This window comes from Mastigoproctus giganteus, chromosome 1 (assembly GCF_048544385.1).
Source record: "Mastigoproctus giganteus isolate SK-2022 chromosome 1, ASM4854438v1, whole genome shotgun sequence".
In the NCBI taxonomy this organism is placed as follows: domain Eukaryota; kingdom Metazoa; phylum Arthropoda; class Arachnida; order Uropygi; family Thelyphonidae; genus Mastigoproctus; species Mastigoproctus giganteus.
The window spans coordinates 168,335,076-168,362,744 of record NC_143575.1 but is presented as its reverse complement, the minus strand read 5'-3'; the positions used below and the strand labels follow the sequence as shown (position 1 = coordinate 168,362,744).

General features: G+C 36.6%; 1 protein-coding gene across 2 annotated transcripts in view; it reads right to left on the bottom strand.

Moving 5' to 3' along the window:
• The window catches only part of LOC150091247 (uncharacterized), an 83,174-nt gene that overhangs the window by 10,313 nt on the left and 45,192 nt on the right, over positions 1-27,669 (bottom strand). For both annotated transcript variants that reach the window (XM_090374899.1, XM_090374907.1), the window contains exons 4-6: positions 25,536-25,638; positions 20,619-20,788; positions 8,164-8,306 (exon numbers count right to left, since the gene is read on the bottom strand). In XM_090374899.1, coding sequence (XP_090231025.1) covers positions 8,164-8,306; positions 20,619-20,788; positions 25,536-25,638 — 416 coding nt within the window. The remainder of the gene's footprint in view (positions 1-8,163; positions 8,307-20,618; positions 20,789-25,535; positions 25,639-27,669) is intronic.

Below are 27,669 nucleotides of genomic sequence, written 5' to 3'. Positions count from 1 at the left end.
TTTACGAAAGAAAAAAACCCTTCCCCCTAATGGTAGTTACATCTTTAAGTAAATCCCACATCAGTACACTGTGATCACTGCCACCTAGTGGTTCCTTTATCTGTAAATTCTTAATGCATGAATAATCACTGCTGATAATCAGATGAAGGGTGTTACTCCCTGTGGTTGCCAATCTAGCTGTTGTAGAAAACAATTATCCATTAAATCCACAAAAGCCTTGGTAGTGTGTGAGTGACCAATCCACAAGTTCCTGTCAATATCTGGGAAGTTAAAATTCCTCATTGTACTCATCAGAGTTATTAAGCCTATAACAGACTCCTACTCTCATTTTTGCTTTCCCAGTGCTTATGTCATACCAAACTGACTCAGTATTGCACTGTCCATCTATTTCAACTGAATGCACTTCCTTAGATTTTATATATTTTTTAACTAACAGCATAACCCCTCCTCCCTTCATATAATGTCTATCTTTTCTGTACACATTGTACTACCCAAATTCCAATTCTGCATTCCTTATATCTGTGTGACACCACGTCTCTGATATCCAAACAATATCCGCCTTTGATGTCTTGACCAGCACTTCAAATTTATCAAATTTATTTACTATACTCCTAGCATCAGTGTGCATGCAAGTATACATGCACCTGTTCCTACTCTTAGTTACTCTAACACAGCCGATGTATTTACTTGTTTTGTGACTCCCAGACGTTCCTGAAATCCCCAGCAAGTTTCTTTCAGGGCTGCTGCTTATTCTAATAGAAACAGTGTAAGAATCACTTCCACCTCTGCCTGCAGCTGCTGTTAGTATATTAGTCTACGAATCCTCTCAAGCTAGCAGTTTTCCGGCCTACCTAACATTGCCTACCTACCCTGATAGCATCTGCAAATATTCTTGCACCCTTTCTATTTAAGTGTATCCTATCCCTGTAGAAGCAGTCTCTCCTGTTAACAAGCACAAACTATGCTGAGAAAAATTCTACCCATGAGCCTTGCACAATCTCTCCAGGGCCAAATTGATTGACAAGGCTCTCATCATATACTCCCTCCTATTGTGTATGGGCAAGATTGCAGACACTTTCAAATTTAACCCTAACTCGCGACTTTTTTTTCAACATTGACTTGTGCTTGTTAAGTAAATCCACAGATCTCCTACACTTAATATCATTAGTGCCAACGTGTACAATGATATCCCTTTTGTGCCCTTACAACATCATCAACTTTTGCCCCTGGCAGACATACACTGGTACTGTTCCACCTATCCTTTTTGCGCAATATATTTCCCTTTTCCCTGACACTTGAGTCACTGACAATAGCTAGCTCCTGTGGGACCAGTGCATTCTGCCCTGAAGATTGCTGCTGTGTTGCCTGGTGCACAAGTGTGCTCTGGCATTGAAATGGGCTGCTGAGAGCTTGATGGGCCCCCATTTTAATTTGTTCAAGGGCATCTACCTGACTCTTCAAACTCTCATAGACGCCCAACAAAACGCTGAGTTTGCACCTAATTTCTTCACATTCTCTGCACCTAGCACACACACACACACACACACACACACACACACACACACACACACACACACACACACACACACACACACACACAAAGATATCTTCCGTGGCTAGATCGTGTCCTTCTAGAAAGGTCCACAAACATATCACATTTTGCACATTTTTTTTAGACTGTGATGTGTTGGAGAATGGCCCTCCCTTGGTTCTCCCCCGAACCATAGCACTTCTGCTACTTCATGCACGTTGCTTTACTGCTCTGGTCCAGGGCATGGTTTCTGTTTAAATATAAATTAATTAACAACAAAAATTAATAAGATTTATAATTTTAATTGATTAATTGACAATACTATACTAAGCTAACAGATTCCTAATACAATGCTATGTATTACGCTATCTAGTTTTACGTTATATCTTACGCTGTTAAGTTCAAGATATGTTACACTATTCCGTATCGATCTGATATACTACAACAGTGGTGGAAAGTTTTGAACAGTACAAGTTTTACCGATACAAAGTAATAACCTACAAAATCTCTATCTAAATTCAAAATAAACTAAGTATCGTAACTAGGAATATAAAGCCACTTCTAGAAAATAAATTAATATGCCAATTCAATAACACAGAGTACATAGATATATTGGGTGACTACATTTAAACTATCCCTATTTTGAACTGTTTTCCCCTATTAAGTTTCCTTCATTACACTACACTCTAGTGTAATGGAAGAAACAGCCAAATTTACCATTCATATTCTTCATTGGCATGTGAAGTGAATTACATGAAAAATAGAATTAACCAGAGGAAAATTGTGTTGTGAATAATATATATATACACCCAACACTTCATTAAAATCCATATCCAATGATCTGAAATGTGAATGCACAAATTAAATTAATGATTTTTGTTTATATGGAGGGAATCTGAATCTGCACAATAAAATGTTAAAAAATAAAATGTCAGATAATGAACTTGCTGAAGCATCTCAGTTTAGAGTTATGAACCTATGATTCCTTACTTGATTTCAGAATTCAGGGCTCTTCTTAGAAACCCAAATTTATCACAAAATCAGGGCAAGTTCTTACAAGTTGTGCTATTAAATAATGAGACTGCACACACACAGACACTACCCACCAAGTGTCACCTCTGAAACAAAGTAACAACAGTTGACCTCGAACCTTTTCCTAGTTGTCTGCCTAGTCACATTGAAACATACGTTCATTCGCTTTGCAGTGCGACAGGTTTTTGTTACGTTGTGATTTTGGAGTTTTTTGGAAAAATGACTGACTAAAGAATTGAACAGCGAATCAACCTAAATTTTTAACAAAACTAAAGCAAAACACCAACCAAAATTTATGAGTTGTTACATTGACATCAAAGTATGCCTGTTTGAACGGCGTAAAAGATTTTTAGAAGGAAGAGAGAGAGAGAGAGAGAGAATGTGGAAGACTACAAAAATCCAGGCCATCCAGTATCCATGAAAACGATCCACCATGAAGGAAATGGCATGTCTTGTCAGTTGCTCACATCTCACTCTGGTTAAAGTGTATGAAATGGCGCTGAACTTGTCAAACGACCCCCCCCACTGATAGAACTGTAAAGGATTATGCAAGGTGGGTGTTCGTGTTGAGCAAAGGATGCTGTGCATTGTACAGGTTCAGCAGCAGGTCACTGTGTGACAGTTGACATCACAATACTATGGGGAATGCAAGAACAATATCCCAAATGGCAATGTGCCGCACACTCAGGCATATTGGGTTCCACAGCAGAAAACCCAAGAAACAACCTCTCCTCACTGCTGAACATCGTCGACAGTGAATGCTGTGGTGTCGACAACACACTGGTTGGACACTGGAGGACTGGAAATGAATGTGCTGTGCAGATGAATCGAAATACCTGGTTCAACACGCTGCCCTCATGTGTGGCGCAAGCAACACAAGTCTATGGACCCATCGTGTACGATGCCCACTGTCCAGGCAGGCAGCGGTAGGTGCTTAATATAGGACACATTCTACTGGCAAGAACAAGGGCCCCCCTGGTGTGTATGGACCAACGTTTCACTGGTGAGGCTTACCAGCAGCTCTTACATGTCCACCAACAATGCAAGGTGCACGTGGTCTCTTAGGAGACCACGTGCACCCTGCCATGTTGCATTTTTTTCCAGACAGAAATGGGATCTTCCAAGACAATAATGCTCTGTATCATTGGGCACACACTGTGCACAAGTGGTTCGAGGAACACAGTAAAGATTGATTGGCCACCAAATTTGCCTGACCTCAATCCGATGTCCTGAGACATCTAGTGGAATCAATGAATAAGTGAATAGCGGCTCTTATCCATCAGAAATGTAGCCCAACGGTATTAGGTAAGTAGTCATAAATCAGTGATCACTCAGTACATATGTACAGTTTAGCAGATGCCATTTGTTGTTCCTATTATGTGTTATAATTTGTAAATTGTGTATTGTAATTAATTTGCAATGTTATATTGTAAATAATTTGTAATTTTGCTGCAATGTAATGCAAACCCCACTAGAACATTGTGGCAAGTGGAATTACTTCAGAATGATAACGTACTATGTTGCATGTCACAGATCATTTGGAAATAGCTATAGGATCATGAAGCCTTCGTTAGACTGCACAGTCAATACTTGTGAAATTTCGTGGAACGAACTCTGGAGAGGTATTTGCGGTTGTCCAGTCTGGGGCAGGTCGGACTGCTGAATACGATCAAGTCTGTGTGGTTCAGCTTCTCTGCACAACATTTTTGGTAACTCGTGCAGTCTGTGTCTCGACTCGATTTGCATTATTCTGAGGTCTTAATTCCTGGATTACTCCTGACTTCAAGAACCTGCTCCTTGATATGAGATTCCCCAAGTTGCCTGTCCATGTCACTTAAACATCGACCACTGTCTTTGGTGTTTTCTGCATTTTTCCTGCGCAATTGTATCTATTTCTTCTCTTCTTTAGGTTTCCCCCTTCTATAAGTTTCCTTTCCTCTATTTTTGCCTTGAGGGGGTTGTCTTCTAATATCCCTTCTATACATTCTAATTTTAGTTCAACACTATCTCAAACCCTGCTTTTCTTTACCAAGAGCTGGCCTTTGCTCTCATCCAGGCAAGAGCAGCCCAGCCAGTTGATTTCGCTACTAAAAGACCTTAGTTTATCCATTAGCAATATTGCAGGTGAATCATTAGAGGCCCGCTTTCAAAACCTTAGGGTAGCAGAAGGTAGTGTGAAATGAGTAGAGTGCCTCTTCATGAACAAGTAAATACATGGGCCGTGTTAGGGTAATTAAGATTAAGAACAGGTGCATGTATACTTGCAGGTACACCAATTCTAGAATTATGGTTAATATATTTGATTAATTTGAAGTGCTGAATAAAGCATAAAAGGCAGATATTGTTGGGATATCAGAGACATGGTGTCATACAGATATAAGCTGTGCAGAATTTGGGGAGTACAATGTATGCAAAAAGGATAGACAGGGTAGGAAGGATTATGCTGTTAGTTAAGAAACACATAAAATCTAATCAAGTGCATCCAGTTGACATGGGTGGACAGTGCAATGTTGAGTCAGTTTGGTGTGACACAAACACTGGGAAAGGGAAAATGAGAGTAGGAGTGTGTTATAGGCCTAATGATGCTGATCAGTACAATGAACAATTGTGCAGAGAAATAAAAAGAGTGGGCCAATAAATCAGAATGTCTTGTATTGGGGGATTTTAACTTTCTAAATATTTACTGAAACTTGTGGGTTAGTCACTCGCATGCTAACAAGACTTTTTGTGCATTTATTGAAGGATTGTTTTCTACAGCAACATGTTCAAGGGGCAACCAGAGTGAGTAATATGATCTGATTATCAACAGTGATGATTCATGCATTAGGAATATGCAGATAAAGGAACCACCAGGTGACAGTGATCAGTCTACTGATGTGGGATTTACTTAAAGATGTAATTACCATGAAGGTTAAATGGAAGGATTTTTGTTTTCATAAAGGTGACTACAGTGGTCTCAGACAGTTTTTAAATTCTATACAGTAGGGTCAACTGATGATGTTAAAAACAGCAAATTCTAAATGGGAAGCCTTCAAGGAATTAATCTTGGAAGCTACTAGGCTTTTCATACCAACTAAGAAATACTGTTCAAGATTTAGACCAAAATGGATATCAGATGAACTAATGAGGCTTGTGGCAGAGAAGAAAAATGCTTGAGATGCATATAAATTATCAGGTGCCACAGAAGCCTGTGGCAGATATAAGCTAGTCTGTAATCAAGTCACACAGGAGGTTAGGCAAGTGAAGACTGATTACGAGAAATCCTTGGCAAAGGATGCAAAGAAAAACAACAACAAAGACTTCTTTACTTATGTAAACTATAGGAGGAAGGAGATGAATGAGATTGGTCCATTTGATGTTGGTGGTTTGACTGTTGATGATCCTGCTCAGATAGCTGGCAAACTGTATGAGTATTTTGCATCTACATTCACACATGAGAAATTCTGTAACAAAGGGGAGGACAGAAGTTTACTAAACTCTAACAAGGAGCTAAATGATTTTGTAATAACAGAGAGCAAAGTGGAGGAGAAATTGTTGAAGTTTAACATAAAAAAGGCACCTGGGGCAGATGAAATCTAGCCAGTTATATTGAAGGAGGCAGTGAGGGAAGTAAGCAAATCCTTAGCCATAATTATGAGAGCATTATAAGATTCAGAGGAGGTCCCCATGGATTGTAAATGTGCAAATGTATCCCCAATTCACAAATGGTGTTCTAAGTGTGACACAAATAATTATAGACCTGTTAGTTTAACTTCTGTTCCACAGAAAATAATGGAGTCACTGGTTAAAGTGATGTAGGATCACCTAGACAAGACTGCTATAATAGTTCTGACATAGCATGGGTTTGTTAAAGGGAAGTCTTGTCCGACCAATTTGATTGGTTACTACAATGTGGTCACAAAGGAACTGGATGCAAAAAATAATTTTGATATCATATACTTGGATTTCAGGAAAGCTTTTGATACTGTTGCACATGAAAGACTGCTGTACAAATTGGACCAGTATGGCATTAAGGGCAAGTTGCTGCAGTGGATAAAGGGATGGTTGAGTGGGAGATAGCAGAAAGTAGTAATAGACACTGCTCTTCTTGGACTAATGTTATTAGTGGAATCCTCAAGGTTTCGGTGCTCTGCCCATTGTTGTTTTGTATATTTATTAATGATATTGATGAAGGTATATCAGGCTTAATGTCCAAGTTTGCAGATGATGCAAAGGTTGGCAGGGTTGTTAATGATAGTAAAGGCAGTATGCTACGGCAACAGGATCTAGAAAAGTTAGGCAGATGGGCTGAGAAATGGCAACTGAAGTTTAATATTGACAATTGCAAAGTACTGCATATGGGTAGCAGTAACCCAAGAGAAACGTACCAACTGTGTGGTACTACACAATCAGGGAGGTGGAGAATGAAAAAGACCTGGGGTAATTCTGCAGTCAGATATGAAGTTCTCTGAGCAGTGCAGATGGGCTAGCCAGAGCAGGCCATGGAGTTTTGTCAATGACATATAGGAATTTTGCTAGCAGACACAAGTTAATTATACTTTTCTATAAGGCAATGGTCAGGCCACACCTGGAGTACTGTGTGCAGGTCTGGAGGCCTCATTTTAGGAACAATTTAGAGTTGCTACAAGTACAGAAAAGGGCAACAATATTGGTGAGAGGAACAAAGGGGTGATCTTACCAAGAGAGGCTTAAGTTCTGCAAATTGCAGCATCTGGAGACTAGGCACCTGCGAGGTGATCTGATTGACATGTATAAGGCCTTGAATGGTTTGAGCAGGCTCAATGCTGATGGGATACTTCGGCTTGCTCAGATTAAGAACCTGAGGTGGCATAGATCCAAATTGAAGAAAGGCAGTTGTAGAATAGATGTGCGGAAGTTTGCCTTTAGCCAACAGGCAGTTGATTGCTGGAACAGACTTCCATCTGTTTGGTGGAAGTTGGTAGCTTAAAAAATTTAAGGCTGAACTAGATAAACATTTGGAGTGACTGGATGGGTGAAATGTTTTTTTTTTTTTTTTTTGGCTGATGCTCAATAAGCTTGCTTTCTTGCATCATATGCCTTAACTAATGCTAGTGCTAATTCCCCAGAAGGGAACTAATCAGCAGCTCTCCTGATGACTGCTGTTGGATAGTTGCCAATCACACAACACAAACTCTATATAACATTTGTAACTGGCTTAGCAGTGTTGATTCTTCTTCACAGTGACATTTGATGGGTTTGTGGGAGCCCCTGGCACTTCCCATACAAGTAAAACTCCTGTATTCCTATGTTTTCTTCAGAGTAAAGGAAGTGCTACTCGCAATCATCGGTGTACCTAATAATTGAGTGTAATATTTACTGAATGGAAGTCATGCATTTTGATTCAATACCAGTTAGTGCTTTTATTTAGTTATTTTTCAAAAGTATATTCATTGTTTTACCATAAGTGGAGATTGTGACATCTGCTGCCAGCCAGATCTTTAACCCAATGCTGATGTTTGTGATTATTGTGTTGTATTCAATAGCAGCGATGATGGCATTAGGAAATTGAACTCTTATTTTTATGTTCAAGTTTGAGAAAATTTTGTGTCACTAAATAATGAACACTAACCGTTACTTACGTGATGGGTGCGACCACTCTATTTGGAGGCGGTGCTATTGGTGGCGGATAACGGCATACAATTGTTTTAGTTTCATCCTCTTCCAGTTCCAGAGCCCTATGGAATCTAATAGTAACATTATTCATGAACTCCCTAGGAGAAACCTATTAAAAGAAAGCAAAAAAAAACGAGATTAGAAATGTATCTTTTGATAGAAAAATAGATCTTCTTTGCCTATAAGAGCCATACACTTATGTACATGGGGGGGGGGGGAAAGCATAAGGTTGCGAGTTTCTCAGTTACTTCATATGTGGTTCAAGCTGATAATGCAAGCCAAAGGCAGCAGTTGTGGTTCTGAACAGTAAACTTAATGTAACTATTATCCAATTTAGTACAGTTGAAAGGGTATGTATTCATGTTACAACACAAACTATTTCATTTTACTTAGGGTCCTTATATTAGCCCCCTAATAATGACAAAGAACTATCATTGAATTATATGGAAAATATGCAGACTTGTTGCAACAGACTTAATTTTTCCTGTCTTTATATTTTGTATGCCCATCCTTTATTTTTCCTACTACAAATGAATCCTTATTTATTTAATTACTTCCCTTTTTCAATGCCCACTTATTAAGGATTTATACAGAACCTTATTCTCTTATATTGTTCTAATACTAATGAAAACCAGGTATTTTGAGCAATTATTAATTCATGCTGATAAATGAGGAAAATACAGTTAGGAAAATTCCGTTGTAACTGAAGCCCACTGTTGTCAACTATTTCTTAAAATAGTAACGCCACCCTCCAAAGTTAAAAATTGGGGGAGGGGGAGCAGTGAAATCTAATCTGTTCCATAAAGCAGCAGGAGTTCTTATGGCAAGATATGAAATTACTTACACTGGTGTAATCAGAGATAGATATCTGAACTTCTTCATATCAGTGATCCACTATGCAAATGTTCCTACTTCTTACAAGTACTGTATAGCACCCTTTCCAGTCCCAAAATGCGACGTGGGGGGGGCAACAAAAGGTGTAGAGTAATGTATAAGGGATGATGCAATTACCCCATACCCTCTGACCATCATGTGTTATGTAAGTGATCCGGATCTGAACAGTCAAATGAAAAGCCAAGATTCCCCTAATTGTGGGAGAATTTTCCGAGATATAAAAAGGCAGACCCCCTTTAAGGTTGGAGGAGTTGGCTGGAAATAAGAGCCATTCAACAGAGGGAAGAGGAGAATTGGAGAAAGGCTACAGGCCAGGAGACAGAAAAGCAAGGCGAAGCTGAGAAGTGAGTTTGGAAGAAGTTATGACATCCGCAGAGAAAATCAGCAAGAAAGCGATCGCACCCACATAGAAAACTTGGTAAGTTAAAATACCTGCTGCAAGATTCTGATAGAATGATTGGAAGAGAAAATTAATTCGCGTTAACTCTTGGAAAGAATAATGTTTTAACACAGGATAATGATTTCTTTCTGGAATAACGCATTTATTTGTTATATTCCTTCAAAATGCTATGATGTTTAATATCTCCTAATGCTCTAATAAAGAGTATAATAGAGTTTCTCTATTCTCATGCATTGAGTTAAAATAACAAGAAAGTAACACATTTATTTATGTGCCTTCAGATCGTTATAATGTTTAATATCTCCTAATGCTCTAATAAAGAGTATAATAGAGTTTCTCTAGTCTCATGTGCTGAGTTAAAATAACAAGAATGGTAACACAGTTATTTGCTCTATTCAAATGTAGTTCATGTTTAACTTCACTGTATTTTACCACTGTATAAGGTGAAAATTCAATGTACCACTGTTGTTTAATTTCATTAATAAATGTTTTGTTTGAAATGATAGGCTCTCTCTCTGCTAATTTTCGTCTACACTAGGGAATAATACAGGAATAGAAGCCAGGTAACCTTGGAAGGTTTTAGCAGCATCGAAAATTATATTATTGAGAATCTTCGATGAAAATTCGCAATGGTACCTAAAACGCCATAACTACACTGATGGATAAAAATATTAGGAAAACCAAAAGTACCATGATACTGAAGAATATGACGAACACCTAAAGTATCATCCATGGTCACTAGCCTCACACGTGGGCACACATAGATGGTGCACTTGACCCCAGTACTGTAATAACTGGTGCACTGCTCTCCTTCCTTCCTCCCCAACACCATAATAGACTGTTTCAGGTAATTCAAATATAATTTTCTGTATGGATGCAAATGCCAAGTTATATTTATGGAATAGTGCTACTCTGGCCACTGGGTGTGTTTTTTTTGAAGACTTTATCATTACTAATGACTTTTGTGCTGTTAACAGTTGTGGTCAACTTACCACATTTGATAACACATGTGGAACTTCAAACGTTGATGTTACTATAGTTTCTAAGAGTTTGGTTAAGAGAATTTTTAACTGGTATGTAGATCATAGTTGTACTTGTAGTCACATCTGGTGAGTATGGGCCTGGCACACCCAGGGTCCTGAGCTAGATATCATTCTTCTCTTTCTTGGTGATTCCCTTCTACTTCTCTCTCTCTCTCAGGGTAATTCAGAAATTTTTTTTATCAGCTGGTACATCATAAGCCTTAGGCTTCCTTGCACCATATGGCTGATAATAATAATATTAAATAATAGATAATACAGTATTAAATAATATTAAATAAGTCATTATTATTTGTTTACTGCAGATGATTTAAGGATGGCTGCTTCACAAATAAATATTAATAAGTGCCCAGGATCTGATATGGTCGAAAATTGTGTGGTTCTTAAACTTGGTAAAACTGTTCCCAGTTGTGATGTTAAATATGTACAACAAATTTTATATTGACTTAGTTTTTCCTGGCTTCTGGAAGCTAGCCCTGGTTGAAATTATTGAGGAAATGCTGTAAAAAGTTTAGTGACCCTCGTAAATACCAGCCAATCTCTTTGTTGGCAAATCTAGGAAAGCTTTATGAGATGCTGATATTATCTAGATTAAATCATCTATTTGGAGAATTAAACTTCAGGTTTATAAGCCAATATCATTTCACAAACTTTCTGCAGTCGATGCCATTGGAGATCTGACTTCTCATATACACAATTCATACTTATAAGTATGAATTGGCGATATGTGTAGACTTTGAAGGAGGCTTTGATAGTGTCTGGTTCTCAAGTATTTTATATCCACTTAGATTACTAAAGTGTCCTAGATTATTATACCGTACAGTGTTTAGTTATTTAAATGGGAGACAGATATTATTGAATTCTCAGCACAAGGTGTTTATGAAAGCAATGTCCAGAGGCTGCCCACAGGTGTTCTGGAACCTGGTACTGCACCAATGTTAGCATTAGAACATGAGTTTTGCCACAAAGTGGCATTTTAGAAGAAAAGGAAGAAAATTTAATTAAGATTTTAGAAGAAAGAGCTGAGGCAATTTTGTGTGGTTTGGTCACGGGTTAGCTGACATAGACTGAAAGTATCCCCTTCGATGACATTAATGATGGTATTTAAAGGGAAACCGGATCCGGTTGACTATCAAAAGTTTTACTACATGATAAACAGATACCAAAGGTATCACAGATTAAGCATCTAGGAATTATTTTAGATAACAGATTACTGTTTATGCCACATCTGGTTTTTATAAGTGAAAAGATTAAGAATTTCACAGCCGCTGTAATACGTATTACTCGAACAGATTGGGGACCGAAAATGGGAGTGTTACAGTTATATTATAAGGTGGTATTTCTGCCCATTGTCTCCTATAGATTTATTGTTTGGTATAAGAGGATGGATAATAAAAAATTTAGGAATAAATTACACTCTATTCAAAGATCAATGTTGTTACCGATTAGTAGTCTGTAAAACTGTTTCTACAAATGCACCGCAAATTATTGCAGGACAGATTCCTTTAGACTTGTAAGTATATATATTTATAGATCTTGTTGGTATTCTTTAAGAAAGGGATTGAATTATTCATATACGAATATATTAAATGAAATCGAAGATCAAACTAAGGTTACCAAGACTGATGTTATGAAGAAAGTTGCCACGATGTGACAAGCACGCTAAGATGCTAGTGAAACGGGCTGTATTACACATTTATTTATTTATTCCTAATGTTAATTTGTTTTATAATAGTGAAAAGATGAAAAGAATAGTTTGTTTTATCCGAGTATGCAACTGTTACATTTTGACCATGCATGAGTTATTAAATGACAAGCTGTTTAAATTTGGCCTTGTGAGGAGTCCTAATTGTTGTGATGCTGGGGAAACCTGGCATCATATTTTGTATGAGTGTAGTATTTACTCAGATTATAGAAGCCAACTGTTATTGGTGATGCCTGAATTAAGACTAAGTTGTGGACATATATGTAGATAATAAGTCATACTATAATGCTCTCCAGGAATTTAGTTATCAAGTCTAAATTAAGACTTGATAACTAAATAAAGCATGCAAGCATAAGAGAAAATGCTTGCATGCTTTATTTTTGTTGGAGTAGATTACTCTCTGTGCAGTTGTATTTACTTCTGTTACCACTTTTGAATCGAGGTGCAGTTTTTTACCCCTTCTCTGTAACTTGCAAGAGTGGTTTTTTTTTTTTTTTTTTGCTGGCATTGGTAAAAGATTACCGGTGTGGAACATATTACACTCCTGATTTATGGGTTGAAATGTTTTTTTTTATTATAATTTTGTATTTTTTAATTATTTATTTTATTTTTTATTTATCTTATTTTATTTATTTATTATTTTTTAAATTTAATTTTATCATTATTATTATTTATTTTAATTTTAATATTATATATATATATATATATTTTTTTTTTTTTTTTTTTTTTTTTTTTGCTGACTCCCAGGTTTGGGCAGCTTGGGAGTGGGATTGCTGGCAACCAGTGGTTGCCAGCAATCCCACTCTCACTTCCACCATGTATATGTAAAGGGTGACTCCTAGAACGTCAGTTCAACTCTGCTTTGTATCTCTGTGATGAATAGTACAGTACCATTATAAAAGGGCCAGAAATGTGATTGGTGTAAGTTTGTGTGTGTTGTGCCGTGCGGCTTTGCTACCCAGAAGCATCAATCACCTGGAGAGATGATTCTGGGTACTCATCCATACCACAGGAAGGTGGGCCAGTCCATGTAAAGCACATACTGTCTCAAAAGAGACTCTGACCCACCTGGTGTTGCCAGAAGGTAGGCCAGGATCCTCTGGGGACCCATTCCAGAGGAAAGGGAAAAAAACCACCCATGGTGGTGTGCTGCATATGGAAAAGAATTTTTTTAAAAAATGAAATAATAAATGAAGTAGAAGAAAATGAAATAAAATATGTATAATAAAAATAAGATAAAAAAATAAACAAAATAAAAAAATTAAAAGAAGGTAGTGTGATGCTGCTGAAAAAAATAATTAAAAGAAGGAAGGTAGTGGTGCCGCTAAAAAATGAAAAATAAAATAAATGAAAGTAGTAGTATAAAAAAAAAAAAAAGCAGTGATGCTGATTAAAAAAAAAAAAAAAACAATTTTGTCTGTGGGCAAGAGGCTGCCCAACCTTGAGGATTTTTATTTTTTTAGCAGCACCACTACCTTCTTTTAATTATTTTATATTTTATTACACTTCTTGAGAATTTGAATTTACATATTTAACAATTATTAAAGGAGATCTAACCAGTTATGCATCAACAGGGCCGTTCAGAGATGTCAACACTTAACAACTTCACAGAAATCACTTTGAGTGAAAGCCTGAAGGATCAGATATGACTCCAAGCTTCGAAGCAGAGATGACTCCTGTCCTGGTTGAAAATTAGCATGCATGAAGAGGAAGTCTGAGATCATCATACAGGGAGCAATGAAACAAGGTGTGATCCCAACTTTCTGATGATCCACACGAACAGAGGTCTATTTGTGATAAATTGAACCTAAAAAGACTGATTCATTGATCCATGTCCTGTTAACAGGTAAGATGTGAATATATCCATGCAGAACCACAATCGTTTATCTAGGAGAAATGAAACTTGTGGTATAAATTTTCTCGTTGCACCAACAGGAGCTGTATCCCATCAAGACTGCCAGACACTTCCACCAGTGGGTAGAGAATAAAGGTGTATATTGCACAGACTGTTTCGTTGATGCAGGTCAACTAAGCAGTCTGTGCAATATGCAGCCTGGTGCCCATATAAGGGCTGTTGTCTGACGGCAGAGTAACCTGATGTTACAACATTAACGCACACATTTAATACACCCAGGCCAACGTCAAGGGATTAGTGTGCCTACAGAATGCACAGGTGGAGATGGATGCGAATCCTGGTGCCACCCATGACAAAATACATGCAAAAAAAAAAAAAAAACCATGAAGAACTCCCTAGGACAGGGATCAGCAACCTTTTAGAGTTAGAATTTTTGATCTAATTATAAAAAGAAAGAATCCGAAGAGCCGCATTTCAGCTCAAGCGGGGGGGGGGGGGGGTTAAGAAATGGAATAGAATGGGAAGGTGTTTTATTAAATATATATATATATATTTTTTTTAAATATTATTTATTAATAATATTTCTAATTAATGACTTTTGCTGCTGAACTTCTTGAGAGAGTCTCTCAGCATCAAGGAAGTATGCCATAATTTTCATCTTTAAGCATGCTGAGGCATTTGCATTGTTCAGACGGTTTCTTAATTTATTTTTAATATAGTTCATGTTTAAAAATATTTGCTCACAGAAATTTGTCAAACCAAAAACAGCGAAGTCCAAATGCAAATATTTTCAAATTTATATGTGTGTCCAGTAAGCTACACCACACATTGAACACAATGGTGCCAAGACTAAAATGCTTTAAAACTGAAATTGAGCATTGCATTTCAGTTTTAAAGCATTTTAGTCTTACACTCCACATATCCTTGATTTTTAAGTCCTTTAACTTGATTTCAAACTTTGCTTCATGTGGGCTAAAAGGTTGAGCAGCAGTTACATGCTCAAAGAGCCACAGGTTGCCAACCCCAGCCCTAGGAGAACCCTATTAAAAGAAAGAAAAAAACCCCACTAATTTAATTATTATTATTATCAGCTATATGGTGCAAGGAAGCCTGAGGCTTGTGCTGCACCGGTCAAAAAAAAAAAAAAAAAAAAAAATCCGAGTTACCCTGAGAGTGAGAAGTAGAAAGGAATCATCAAGAAACAGAATAATGATGATATTCAACTCAGGACTCTGGGTGTGCCAAGCCCATACCAGATGGTAAGCCCCTTTTTTAAGTATCAGAAACATTGATTAGAGATTCCAAAATTTTAAATAAACACCAGGATATGTCATGTTTATTTTATCAATCTTAAAAGTTGCATTCAAAGTGCCCACTATCCACTCCACAACACTTAATAAATGAAACAAGAAAAATATGAGTTGTACTAGTAAGCTAATGGAAAGATATATAAACCAAAGAATCCTTTGTACTTAGAAAAGTTGTCAGTTAAGTCAGTATGTGCACCAAGGTTTTCAAAGCCTAATAATGCCAGTTCTCGCATAACAACCGAAGTAGCATTGATAGATTCATCGGTGAGAATACATCGCATAAAGCATCCGTTAGTTTTTCTATTGCATCTAGCTCTGTTTTTTATACATTATCTATTTGAATGCTAATTATTCACAATAGGTAATGCCCAGTTGCCAGGGTAGGGTAACCAGATTAAAAAATATATAAAAAAACGGGGTATGCCCAGTGGCGGATTACCCATTAAGGCAATGAGGCATGAGTCTAGGGGCCCCAGGCTTTGGGGCCCCAAGCCAAGACATTTTCCTATAGTGTTCTAAAATAGATTAATGTTTTCAGTAAACAGCATAAAAATCTTGATTAATTTAAGCAAAAAATTCAAAGGTACAAAATTTCATTTATTTGCAACCTAACTTTTATTTATTTTTATTCCTTTTTTTATTATTATTATTTTTTGGGGGCCACCAAATATAATTTGCCTAGGGGCCCCATCTATCCTTAATCCGCCACTGGATATGCCTGCTGGGCCAGCAATACGGCAAGTGATATTGAATAGTGAGCATGCAAATTGCAAGCACGTGATTTGCTTAAGTAATGCCTATCACATGACGCTGTTTTGAGTTAAATAACTGTTGATAAACTCGTGCCTATTGAGAACAGATGATAAATCAGTAAGCATTTTATTATGATTATTATCTTTAAATACTTTTAACCTGAAACGTTCGTATAATACGTTTTACTTGTAAAAGATTACAGATAATTTGATTTAAGAATAAGAAATTTGTAAATATTTATTATCAGTGTCAGTTAACAATGTGAGTTGACCTTGTTAAACCTACTGTTTGTAAAAAAATTGATTTATATCTTTTATGAGAGTGTATACAATGTAAATAATTGTGTGACGATTACCCTCCAGGCTGAATGGCCGTGTAAGGGATGCAGACCATATTTATTGCTTCAATAAACTGATTTTAATAATAATAATATAAAAGATTATACAGAAGTGTATTAATCTCGTCGGTGTGAACGACGATTTCTATTGTACAGCCAACTTGACTAACATCCAATAAAATTGGAAATACGTAATTGCTACTGACGAAACGCACGTGTAAAGTCAAAATAGCCCTGTTTGGGTAAAAATGAGACTATTTGGCATCCGTTTCATTTTTGGCGGACAACACTGGAAAACGACGTGTCTGATTACCCTACTCTAGGATCCCAAAATTTCTGCAATTCCCGGACCAAAGCAATTACTGTAAGGAGCAAAGTTTTATATACATTTGCAGTACATGTATGTGTTTGTCGAGGTGCCCCCGTAGCCAGGTGGGCAGGACCAGCAGTGCGTAGCACGCTTCTTGATTAGGCCGGGGTTCGAGCCCGTAACCACCAAATACGGAGGATGTGGAAAGGTCAGGGAATGACCACTGCACATCCCCAGAGCAATATGGCCTTAGGGTGCTCACGCGTAGAATGCAGGTAACCGCTTACTTGAAACCAGCAGCAATACGCAACTAAAGCTTCTCACTGGGTATGAACACATAGAAAGCAGTGACCGGTGCAACTTCTCACTGGCGTAGGTTATACGGGCGCTACTGTATTGTGGAACGTTAATCCCTTTAGCTCCCGGGTAAAACCGCTACCGTAAAATTTTCGATTATCTCTTCCTGCAATTCAGTGGGTGTCCCGTAATTTTCAGGTGAAAACTTATTAAAAGATAAATAATTAGGAGATAAATAATTAGGGGAAAAGAGAGGGAGTGGGTTGTTTACTAATGCCCATTGCAGGACATTCGATTAAATATTCGTTGGAATGAGCGCTGAAATAATTGAAAGAGGAAGGGAATAATGTTGCTGCAGGGGAAGAATTAAAAATTTATCGAACGGGAAAAAAAAAAAACGCTGACGTTGCGAAGTGTTCAGAAGTTACTACACATAAATACGCGTTATGTATTAATAACAGTTGAGGAGAATGGAAAAAAAAAAAAAAACTGGAAAGATGAGAGGAGGTAGCATAGCTACAAATCGAAAAATCAATAGTTATATTCTCTTCCCTCCCTGTTGGTTTGATCATTATGTATAATTTCACAATTTTCGCTCTTCTGTCTTGCCATGTCATTTTTTATCATTATTCTCATTTAAGTTTATATCTCAAGCGTCATATAGAGGAAAATGCTTTTTGCTGCCTCTGATGTATGTTTTACCCTTTTTTATGTAAGATTCAGTTTCTAATTATTTCAATCATTTTTCAATTATAAGTATATATATATATATATTGAAATGAAATGTATATTTATTTTCTTGCCCAATTATCATCTTTTTCTCTGAAAAATTCCCTAAAATTCATAATTTGGTCATATAATCTAATATCATCTATTTTCGATTATACAGTCCACACAAAATATTTATAAAAAAAAACAAAAAAAAACAGCGTAATACAAATATTAACCCGGTTATATACTTCTGTACCTCATACCATATATATTTAATATAAAATAGATTTCATATATATATATATAAAAATATATGTATATATATATATAAATAAATAAATTTTCTGTTTATACTCCCGGACGACCGAACAGTTAGAGGAGTTTACAAGATACACAGAATACAAGAAACAGCATATTTCCTTCCAACATTTCTCCACAGCATTCCTGTTCAAATGTAGTTTTTCAGTTTTATCCCATACTGGTCGTCGAAGATAAACTTTGGAAATAAGAGCTTCAATGTCCATGTTGCAATGAATGTGTGGCGTCGACAACCAGTGAGCTTAAATAAAAATTCATTTAAGCAAGCAGGTGGGTCAGCACTAACCAATTCCAATACGTTTTTGCGGACCCCCACTGTCTCGCATGACTTGGTGGACAGGGGGATGAATCACATTTTCCATTATCAGATTAAATTTGGATGATTATCAGTGATTTTTAGGTATAGCTTAGTAATGTAAATCATACAACATACATTTTTCATATTAATTAATTTTAATTTAATGTTAACTGCAGAAGGAAAACCGAGATTAATTAGAAGGGAGGAAATATGAACCGATGGGTGTTATCAGTTACTGTCTTCATTTAAAATATAATGCATATTTTATGCACCGTGCAGGCTGCAATTTGTTGTACAAAGCAAAACAATAAGAAACTTTTTTAAAAAAGTTTCTTATTGTTTTCAATGATAATAAAATTTAATGTGATGTTTTACAATAAGTATAAATCTAGAAACTGAAGTAATGAAAAGTTCAATTTAGATATTCCAAAACTATTTCTTCGTTGTCATAACGATTATTTATTTAATTTTTTTTTCAAGATTGAAAACAATAAGGAACTGATGGGCATACCAAATGTCTGTACATTACAGTAGGCAAAATTTTGAATATCATAATTTATGTAACGAATTGGAAGTTTCTAAATATTTAGAACGAATAGAGAAACGCTGTTTCCATTTCGAATAATAAAAACACTGACTGACCGACTATTTCTACATACAGTATTTATTAGCACTTTACAAATAAATATAAGAAGAAAAGAAAGAACTGTTGTTACTTTGAGAAAATAAAAAAATAATGGTATTTTTTTTATTATTTAATATATTTTTTTTTATTTTGTTTTTTGTCAGCATTTCTCCATGGTATTTAATGCAGTTTGACACTTTTATCCCATATTGCACATTTAACATAAATCCATAAAAGTCAGTCTGAAATGAAAATTTCAGTATCCATGTTTAAAACTTTTGGATTACAAGTTTTCTCTACATTTCCGTGAATTCGTGCTTTCTACAGCAACAGCAGTTCTAAAAATTGCCTGAAAGCCAGATTAATATCAGAGGTGTGAACAACGCGTACCCAGTTGAGTGACATCTGTACTTCCCTGAGACCAGTAAGCTTTAATTGTTGAGGTAAGCTGGGGGATTAAAACAAGAAGCGATGCCGCTGTCCACACGCTCTTATTGTATGCACTCCCATTGACTTACATTGTTCATTTAGGCTGCTGTTTCCAAGTAAGCGGTCACCTGCGTTCTACGTGTGAGCACCCTTAGCTGCTAATGCTCCTAAAAACCAAACAACAATTTGTTTGTCTCCATGTACTCCAGACCCCACACACTACCCAACTCCTTCATTATAATTGCTCCTCTAATTCTGGGATTATTCCAAAAGCATGTTCCTAAATATATATGATTCTGCGATAAACGGAACAATTTTCATATACCATACCCCCCCCACCCCACCCCACAAAGATTGTCATGTTTTCTTATTCTGTTACTGTATTTCTACCCTATTTCTACAAAATTTTCTTATTCTATTATTTCTACAACAGATACTGACCTTAAAAGACCAGTCTCTCACTTCATTAATAAGCATCTGCCAATATGTTTTTAGCCCAAAGTCGATTTTATGTGCTTGGTCATTGCTGTTTCCAGTATTCTAAGTTCAGAGAATATTTTCCGACGAGAGTTTTTCGGTGACCTGATGGCACATTAGCATGCCGTCCACTTCCTTTCCTGTGTTTTTATTGTTTTCTGTTTCGAATAATTCAAGTTCTCACCCTAGTATCGTCACTATGGGAAGAATATTCCTAAGAAATCTTTCAGTCATTTCTAATTTTCGCAGTTGTCTTTCCCGTATGCAGTCTTTCGTATATATACGCTTATTGCTATGCGTTCTTCAGCAGATTGCCACTTAAGATGTTTGGTAAACTGAGAAGTGAGAGAGTAGCACAAACAGGATTTAGAGAGGAGGCTCAAAATTCATCGGCATCATTTTCGGCTAACTTTATATTTAAAATTAAATCAATTACAAAATAATTAAAATAACACACACACACACAGAGCATTGTATTACTTAAGGATTTTTCATTTCCTGCACATTTTAGGGAGTTAAACTTATTCATGATCATGACGGGAATGAATTTAACTCCTTAAAAAAGTATGGAGTGGGTCATTGCCTTGACCCACTCCATAATTTTGTTTGTTCCATTTGAGTTAAAAAAAAGCTTCTTGTGGTCTAGAAAAAAGCAGATTTACCTGTCGTGTGCCACATCCTTTCAGGGGTATCCTTATTTCATAAGAACGGCTGCCATCCCCGAATATTTTGCATGGTGTTTGTCGCTCGTGGAAAGCATAAATGATTCCTTGGAACGGAGAAGTGAAATTGATCTTGACAATCATGTCTCCCGATTCACAAGAAAGAGAAGCTAAAAAAAAAAAAAGTCCTGATATTGAAGGTTACAGGGAAATATTCACAAGTGATATATAACAGTAACTGAAATCAGGTAAGCTTGCAGGTAATGTAAAATTAATCATTTATAGTAGATGTAACTGCGAACTCTTAGAAAACTTTTTATCTGTTTGAATTTTGACCTGAAAAAAACAGTTAAATCGAATATGCTACGAATCTCTGAAAAACAAACTTGCCTCATCTGTGTGTCACGCCATAACTTGAAGGCTACCTGAAAATTTTGAATATATGCTAAGGAAATCCTAGGAGTTGTGCACTTCGGTGTTTTCTTCTTATAGGTATGGAATTTTTTTAATTAAATTTTCTCGGTTCTCTTTGGCACTATTATTAATTGATATATTAATTAAAAAGAGGTGTTGATTAATTAAAAATCGTTGGATTAGTTGCTAATCGCTGCTGTTATAAACTCCATATAATAATTTGTGTTTATTTAATAATCTGTGTGAATTTATGAAACTAACAGAAGCCAAGCTTGGTATCCTCCAAAAGTACTCCCTGAATTTTTCGCAAACTTGTATCTTGTTCATTTCTGAAATTTGTCATTCTAAGCGAGGGGTGTCCAACCTTTTCCTGGGACTGGCATAAGACTGTTCATATCTCGTACATTGTAACTAAAGGCGGATATTAAATTTGATGGCATGTGCTAATTGGAGGAATGAATAGACAATATGCGCATATTATATATAGAAGGGTTTCCAGAAGCTATCGGAATCAACACTCCTCACCCACCAGCTGATCCGCGTCTGAAACCATCAAACATTTTTGCCAATTACGTAAAGGAATATTGAGATAAGCGCTTATAACAAAAGAAACAAAATTAACAAATTTGTTTTTTTTTTCTTAAAAAACAAATGTTTTCCTTACAGCATGTCTCGAGAAGCTCACCTACTTTCCTGCGCTGAATTAACGCTAAAAAACAGTAAATATCCGGTAAATAAGTTTACCATTACGCTGAAGCCTGAATATATGGTCATAATATCTGGCAATAACAGTGATAGCTAAACTACGTGTCAGTACTTTCCAATTTTATTTTTCCTCAAGTCCACACTATGCCAAAAATAATTCGGCATTCTACCCAGAAATTTGAAATTATAATTTGCAAATAATAATATGATCTTTATTTGTAAGGTGCAAAGATACACGTAGGTACCTAAACTTTACAATACCCTTCACGGCACAGCCAGGCTTCTTGGATTTTCAAAAAAATATATTTGCTTCTTTGTGAACGATTTGTCAAGCTTTTTCAAATTTCTTTAAAATCGTACCAATGGAAATTCGTCAATTTTTATTATTTTTTCCATACATATCACATAGGCCAGTGGTTCCCAAACTACTGAGATCTACGGACCCCTTCAAAAATCCAAAAAAGTTCACGGATCCCTATACACATAACATATGTAAATACAGTATATGGTTGACCACCGTTTTGCAGACCCAGAGCCGGAACAAGGTATTTCCGTGCCCCTGGCAGAATGGCTTTTCGGCGCTCTCTTATTAAGGAAAGATATATTTCTTCTTCTGTTTGGCGTCCTGGGCAAGGGCCCTGCCATAATCCGGCACTGCGCGAACCCCCTGCAACTGGTATACATACCCCCAGGGGTTCGCGGACCCTAGTTTGGGGAACGCTGACATAAGGCTATCCATATCCCGTACATTGTAACTAAAGGCGGATATTAAGTTTGATGGCATGTGCTAATTGGAGGAATGAATAGACAATATGCGCATATTATATATACACAGTATATATATCAGGAATTATTACTATTTGTTAACGTGCCTGAAATGTAACCACTTGTCTTTCGTTGATGATAAATAATCGTTTTTAACGAGTTTAGAAAAAGCTGCCCACAGCTCAATCTACAAATATGAAGAAATAAAGGAGTAAATTTTTTACGTATTACTTGAGAATTTATTTCAATCAATCAGTTTTCAGCATATGTAGTGAAAAAAATGAGTGAGAACAATATGATTCAAAATGTGACGATACCCTTTGCGTTATATCCCAAACGAATAATGACGCAAAGGGCATCACCAAATTTCAGCATCATGTGGCAGAACGCAGTCTTTGTAAAACTCTATTCTATGTGGTTTAGGTTCATTTCTGGTTTTCCAAATCAATTGTCTAATTTTTTTTTTTCCCCACATTGGAAAGCGTGCGATTAACAAGAGATGCGAGATCATGGCCTGTGTGCCGCGGGTTGGCCACCTCCCGCAGTAGCATAGGAACTCCTTGACATTGAAGCAGGTACCAAGGACGCCACTGAAAAGCCACATCAGTTCCATGCCAAGCTATTTTGACACCCGAGGCTAGTTGACGAAATGGTGCCCCTAGATGACGTCACATCAGGATGAGAGCAGGGGGGGTGAAAATTAATTTTCGCCAAATCCGTGTTTTCAGAAGGCGATTCAAGCCTGCATGCATCCTTAAATCTTAGTACATACATACTGCATAGCAGCATAGATCTATTTGCCATCCAACTTTGACGGGACAAATTAGGTGACCGCTTCATCAGCGCATGCTCGAATGTATAGCAGTTCGCAATTCACGCATATGTACGTTTTACGATACTGAATAAGTTAAAAGTTATAAATAGTGTTTTCGTGATTGCTATACAAACAGGTAATTGTGAATATTGTGATTTATAATTTAAATAAAACAACAAAAGCCCCATTAATTTTAGACATACCACCATCGTAATCCATTCGTTATATGGAAAATTTTCTTCGTTCCACGGAAACTATTTTAAATGTAATTACCAAGGGGATTTCAAAAAATTCGCTATAAAGAAGTTTGTTAAATAGAGATCCAACTGTACTTATTATTAATTATGATTTGACCAATTATCGAAAAAAGGCACATAGCCACGAATTTGCCAAGGGTGCCAAAAACCTAGCTATGCCTCTGTTCCCCCCCCCCCTCATCCTAAGCCTAATTTCTATCTGTAAATATCTGAAACATCCTGATTTTTAAAGGCTGTCGTGATATATTCTACCATGCAATATTTTGCGCGAACTTTCCATGGCTGCCGCTAGAGGCGCTCTCCCTGATAGCCACTGAGCACACCCGTGTGAACATGCCAGTATTTGTGGGCTAGCGTCGCTTGAAGAGTTTTTTTTTTTTTTTTTTAGCTGCGTGGCACTGGCGATCGTTTTGAAGCACGTATCATGTCGGACATACAGATTGAACAGCAATATGTTTCTTATAAATAAAAAATAAAAAAAAATTCTGTTTATACTCCGGGACGACCAAACGGTCAGAGGAGTTCACAAGACAGAATACAAGAAACAGAACCGTATTTAGCAGTCTCACGAGCTTGAATCCCGGTCACTCAAGGCTCGTGTACTTATGCACCCGCGTGCCTAACCACTAGGCTACGGCGGCCTATTGTGTCAGACGGGGCTTAAATGCATCGGAAACAGTTAAAGAGATTAATGAAGTGTATGGTAAGGACGGCTGAGTTAGTTGGTCTCGGGCTAGATAGTAAGATTTTCATCCCCCAGAAACAGGTTTTTTCTTCCAGCAAAACAGGCAAATCGACAGGCAAAAAACACACGTAATTTACAGACAAAATAAATATATGGGTAGATGTAATCATTTACGGTGTAATCAAATTATGATATTACGGTTACCCGTAATATCATAATTTGATTTTTTTTTTTTTTTTTTTTTTTGTCTTGGTAGGACGGCCATATTCCGATGGTTTTCTCCATCAACATAATGCCAGCCCCGTACGGCTAATATTGTGCAAGCAATGATCATTGCCATAGGTGCCGATATTCTGTCACATCCCCCTTATTCACTGAACTTGGCCACATGTGATTTCTTCCTGAGTCCACGTCTGAAGAAAGCTCTGAAAGGCAAGCGTTTCGCGTCCGACACGATGATGCTCACAGAGCCACAACGGAAGCATTTCGCAGTCTTTCGAAAAATGGCTTGCAAGAAGCATTTAAGTGAGTACGACGGTGGCGAAAGTGTGTAAAGTTCAAGGGAGAGTATTTTGAGAATGAGAAATCCACCGAAGATTCAGGACAATTAAGATAAGATAAGGTCAGCGAATTAAATGATCACGCCTCGTATAATGTTACTTCCTTTCGCATAAGGTTAGACTGGATCGTTTAGAAAGCTCACCAAGGAACCTATGGCCTTAATATACAAATTGCATGGATTCTGTGGTCTATTTGCTTGTTTGTGTAGAAAAATCCGTTTCTGTGCGAAAAAGCTATACAACCTTCACCACGTGAACTTGTTTATTATGTCTGAGACAATAAAGAGTTCTTCCACTCCGTGGGGGGGGAGTCCATAAAAGTTCCTTCTGATGAGTGTAATTTCTTCAATCATTCTGATCTCTTAACAGATCTGAAATACCTCTTTTGTTCAACAAGAATAAAACGAGGCCTTTAGCATGTGCGCGGAAGACCAGCGGCTGTAGCCACTGTACTAACTACGATTACCCCATATAGTGTATGCATTTTCACGTAGAATGGAGTAGCTCCAAAGTTTGCTTTCGGAACTATTATGCATTTCATGGCCACTTGTTTGGGAACACAGATAAAATAATGATTGTGGTGACTGCTGACCAATCGCAACTCATTTTTTCAGCTCGTATATCCTCCATGGTTCAATAAATATTGTGTAGCTAGAATTGATAAAATAGTGTAGTGTGATTTAGAAAGAAAGCGACATCAAAACTGAATCAACATACCTCTTGTTCTGCTGGTCACAATTTCATTTCCAGAATCATTTGTTTGACTTTGTCTCAGAACGCTTTCTTCCGTATTCAGAGCAGCTCCAATAAACAGCAGACCCTACATTGCGTAACAAATTATGAGTGGTATTCTTTTAAATGATTTTGAAGATTGTATATTTCTCTTATGATGACAAATGAGTATCAGTTGGATAACAGCTCTACCAGACTGCAATATTATCTGGTAGTTCAGCATAAAATTCCTATGATTAAATAGCACTGAAAAGCTAAGAATATATCAACATACAGTTAACGACATAACAATATCGAAATTAGTGGTTTATGTAACAGAAAGGTGTATTCAAAAATAGGTTAACAATTTCTAGAAAAATAATGATAAATAAAAAGGATAAAATTGACCTTTATTTTCTGGAGGAGAAATAAAAATGGATAAAAAGGTAAAGGGTAAAATACAAATTATTAGGTCTTTAAATTAATTATGCTGATAAATTTGAGAGTTACCTCAATAACCAAATAGATCTTCTTTTTCAAACTTCTGGGATAAAATGAATTAGAATAAATCAAAATTTACATTTAATTTTAAATCCCCGAGTATAAGCAAATTATAAAAATACCTCAATGTGCTCATACTTCCCGTACGTGAACAGCGGAAAGCAGCTCAAAGCAGCGGAAAACAAGTCAACATCAACCAGTCCCAGACGCTAGATAACCCACGCATTCAAGAAGACTGAACACATTTTGTCAAAATTAAAATCAAAACTCCGTATAAAATCGTGTAATATCTTCTAAAATCTAAACTCCTTCCGAAGGAGTTACACGATTACACAGAATATTACACGATTTTATACGGAGTTTTGATTTTAATTTTGACAAAATGTGTTCAGTCTTCTTGAATGCGTGGGTTATCTAGCGTCTGGGACTGGTTGATGTTGACTTGTTTTCCGGTGCTTTGAGGGTTCACGTACGGGAAGTATGAGCACATTGAGGTATTTTTATAATTTGCTTATACTTGGAGATTTAAAATTAAATGTAAATTTTGATTTATTCTAATTCATTTTATCCCAGAAGTTGGAAAAGATCTCCTATTTGGATATTTAGGTAGCTCTCAAATTTATTAGCACAGTTTATAAAAGGAGATAAATTGAAATTTCTCTCTTAGATACTTTACAATTTTAAATAAATTATTTACAAAATATACACAAAAAATTAATAGCAATCAACACAACCGCCCTAGAATACAAATTATAAGCTGGCAGAGTCAACCATTTGTATATACCAAAACAAAGCCTAGATTTTCATCTTTGCAATGTAGACTATCGGTCCTTAGGTACAGTCAACAGTCACTTTTAAGTTTCCCACGTAAGAGCTTATACTATCGACAAAATTAACAGAACAAAATGTTTTTCGTGAATATTTGATATAATAGGTATCCTGGCATGAAAATTCTGAGTATTCAATAGAAATCCATCTACCACCTTACAGAGCTGCACATTCCCACTTTTTTTGGCTTGCTCAGTGGGATGGCCACATCTCCAGTACTCAGGATGGCAAGTCATCATCGTTTAGTTCAGGGGTGGGCAACCTAAATGGCGAGCCAAATAAAATGTCCGTGAGGTACACGGGCGAATTTTTGTTTTAGTTTTCCACTAGGGTTATTAAAATGGCGTATAATGAAAAAATTGTCACATAACAACGTACATATAATTAATTTTATTAATAAAAACGAAATACAAATTATAGATAAAAATACAATTACAGTAACAAAATACAAATACAATTCCAGTAACAAAAATTGCAATATTTTAATTTTGAGAGATTTGATACTGTTTATTTTTATCAGTGAATCCATATCTGGATCGATGTTTGTAGTAGCAATGCGCAGAGTATTTTACGTTAGAAATTCCATTAATTCAAAAATATATATAATGAACAGCAGGCCGTTTATTATATATACATGTGTATTTTGAAAATGACCGGGGGCCGGAGGTTGCCAACCTCTGGTTTAGATGATTCTTTGATATGGCGTGCCGTTGGACGACTTGAAGCCTGGCAGTCACAGGCGAAGGTGGCACTTTGGCTTAGTGTGTCATGCAGTGTCGTCTCAGCATAATGAAAGCAACCTGTCTGCGCG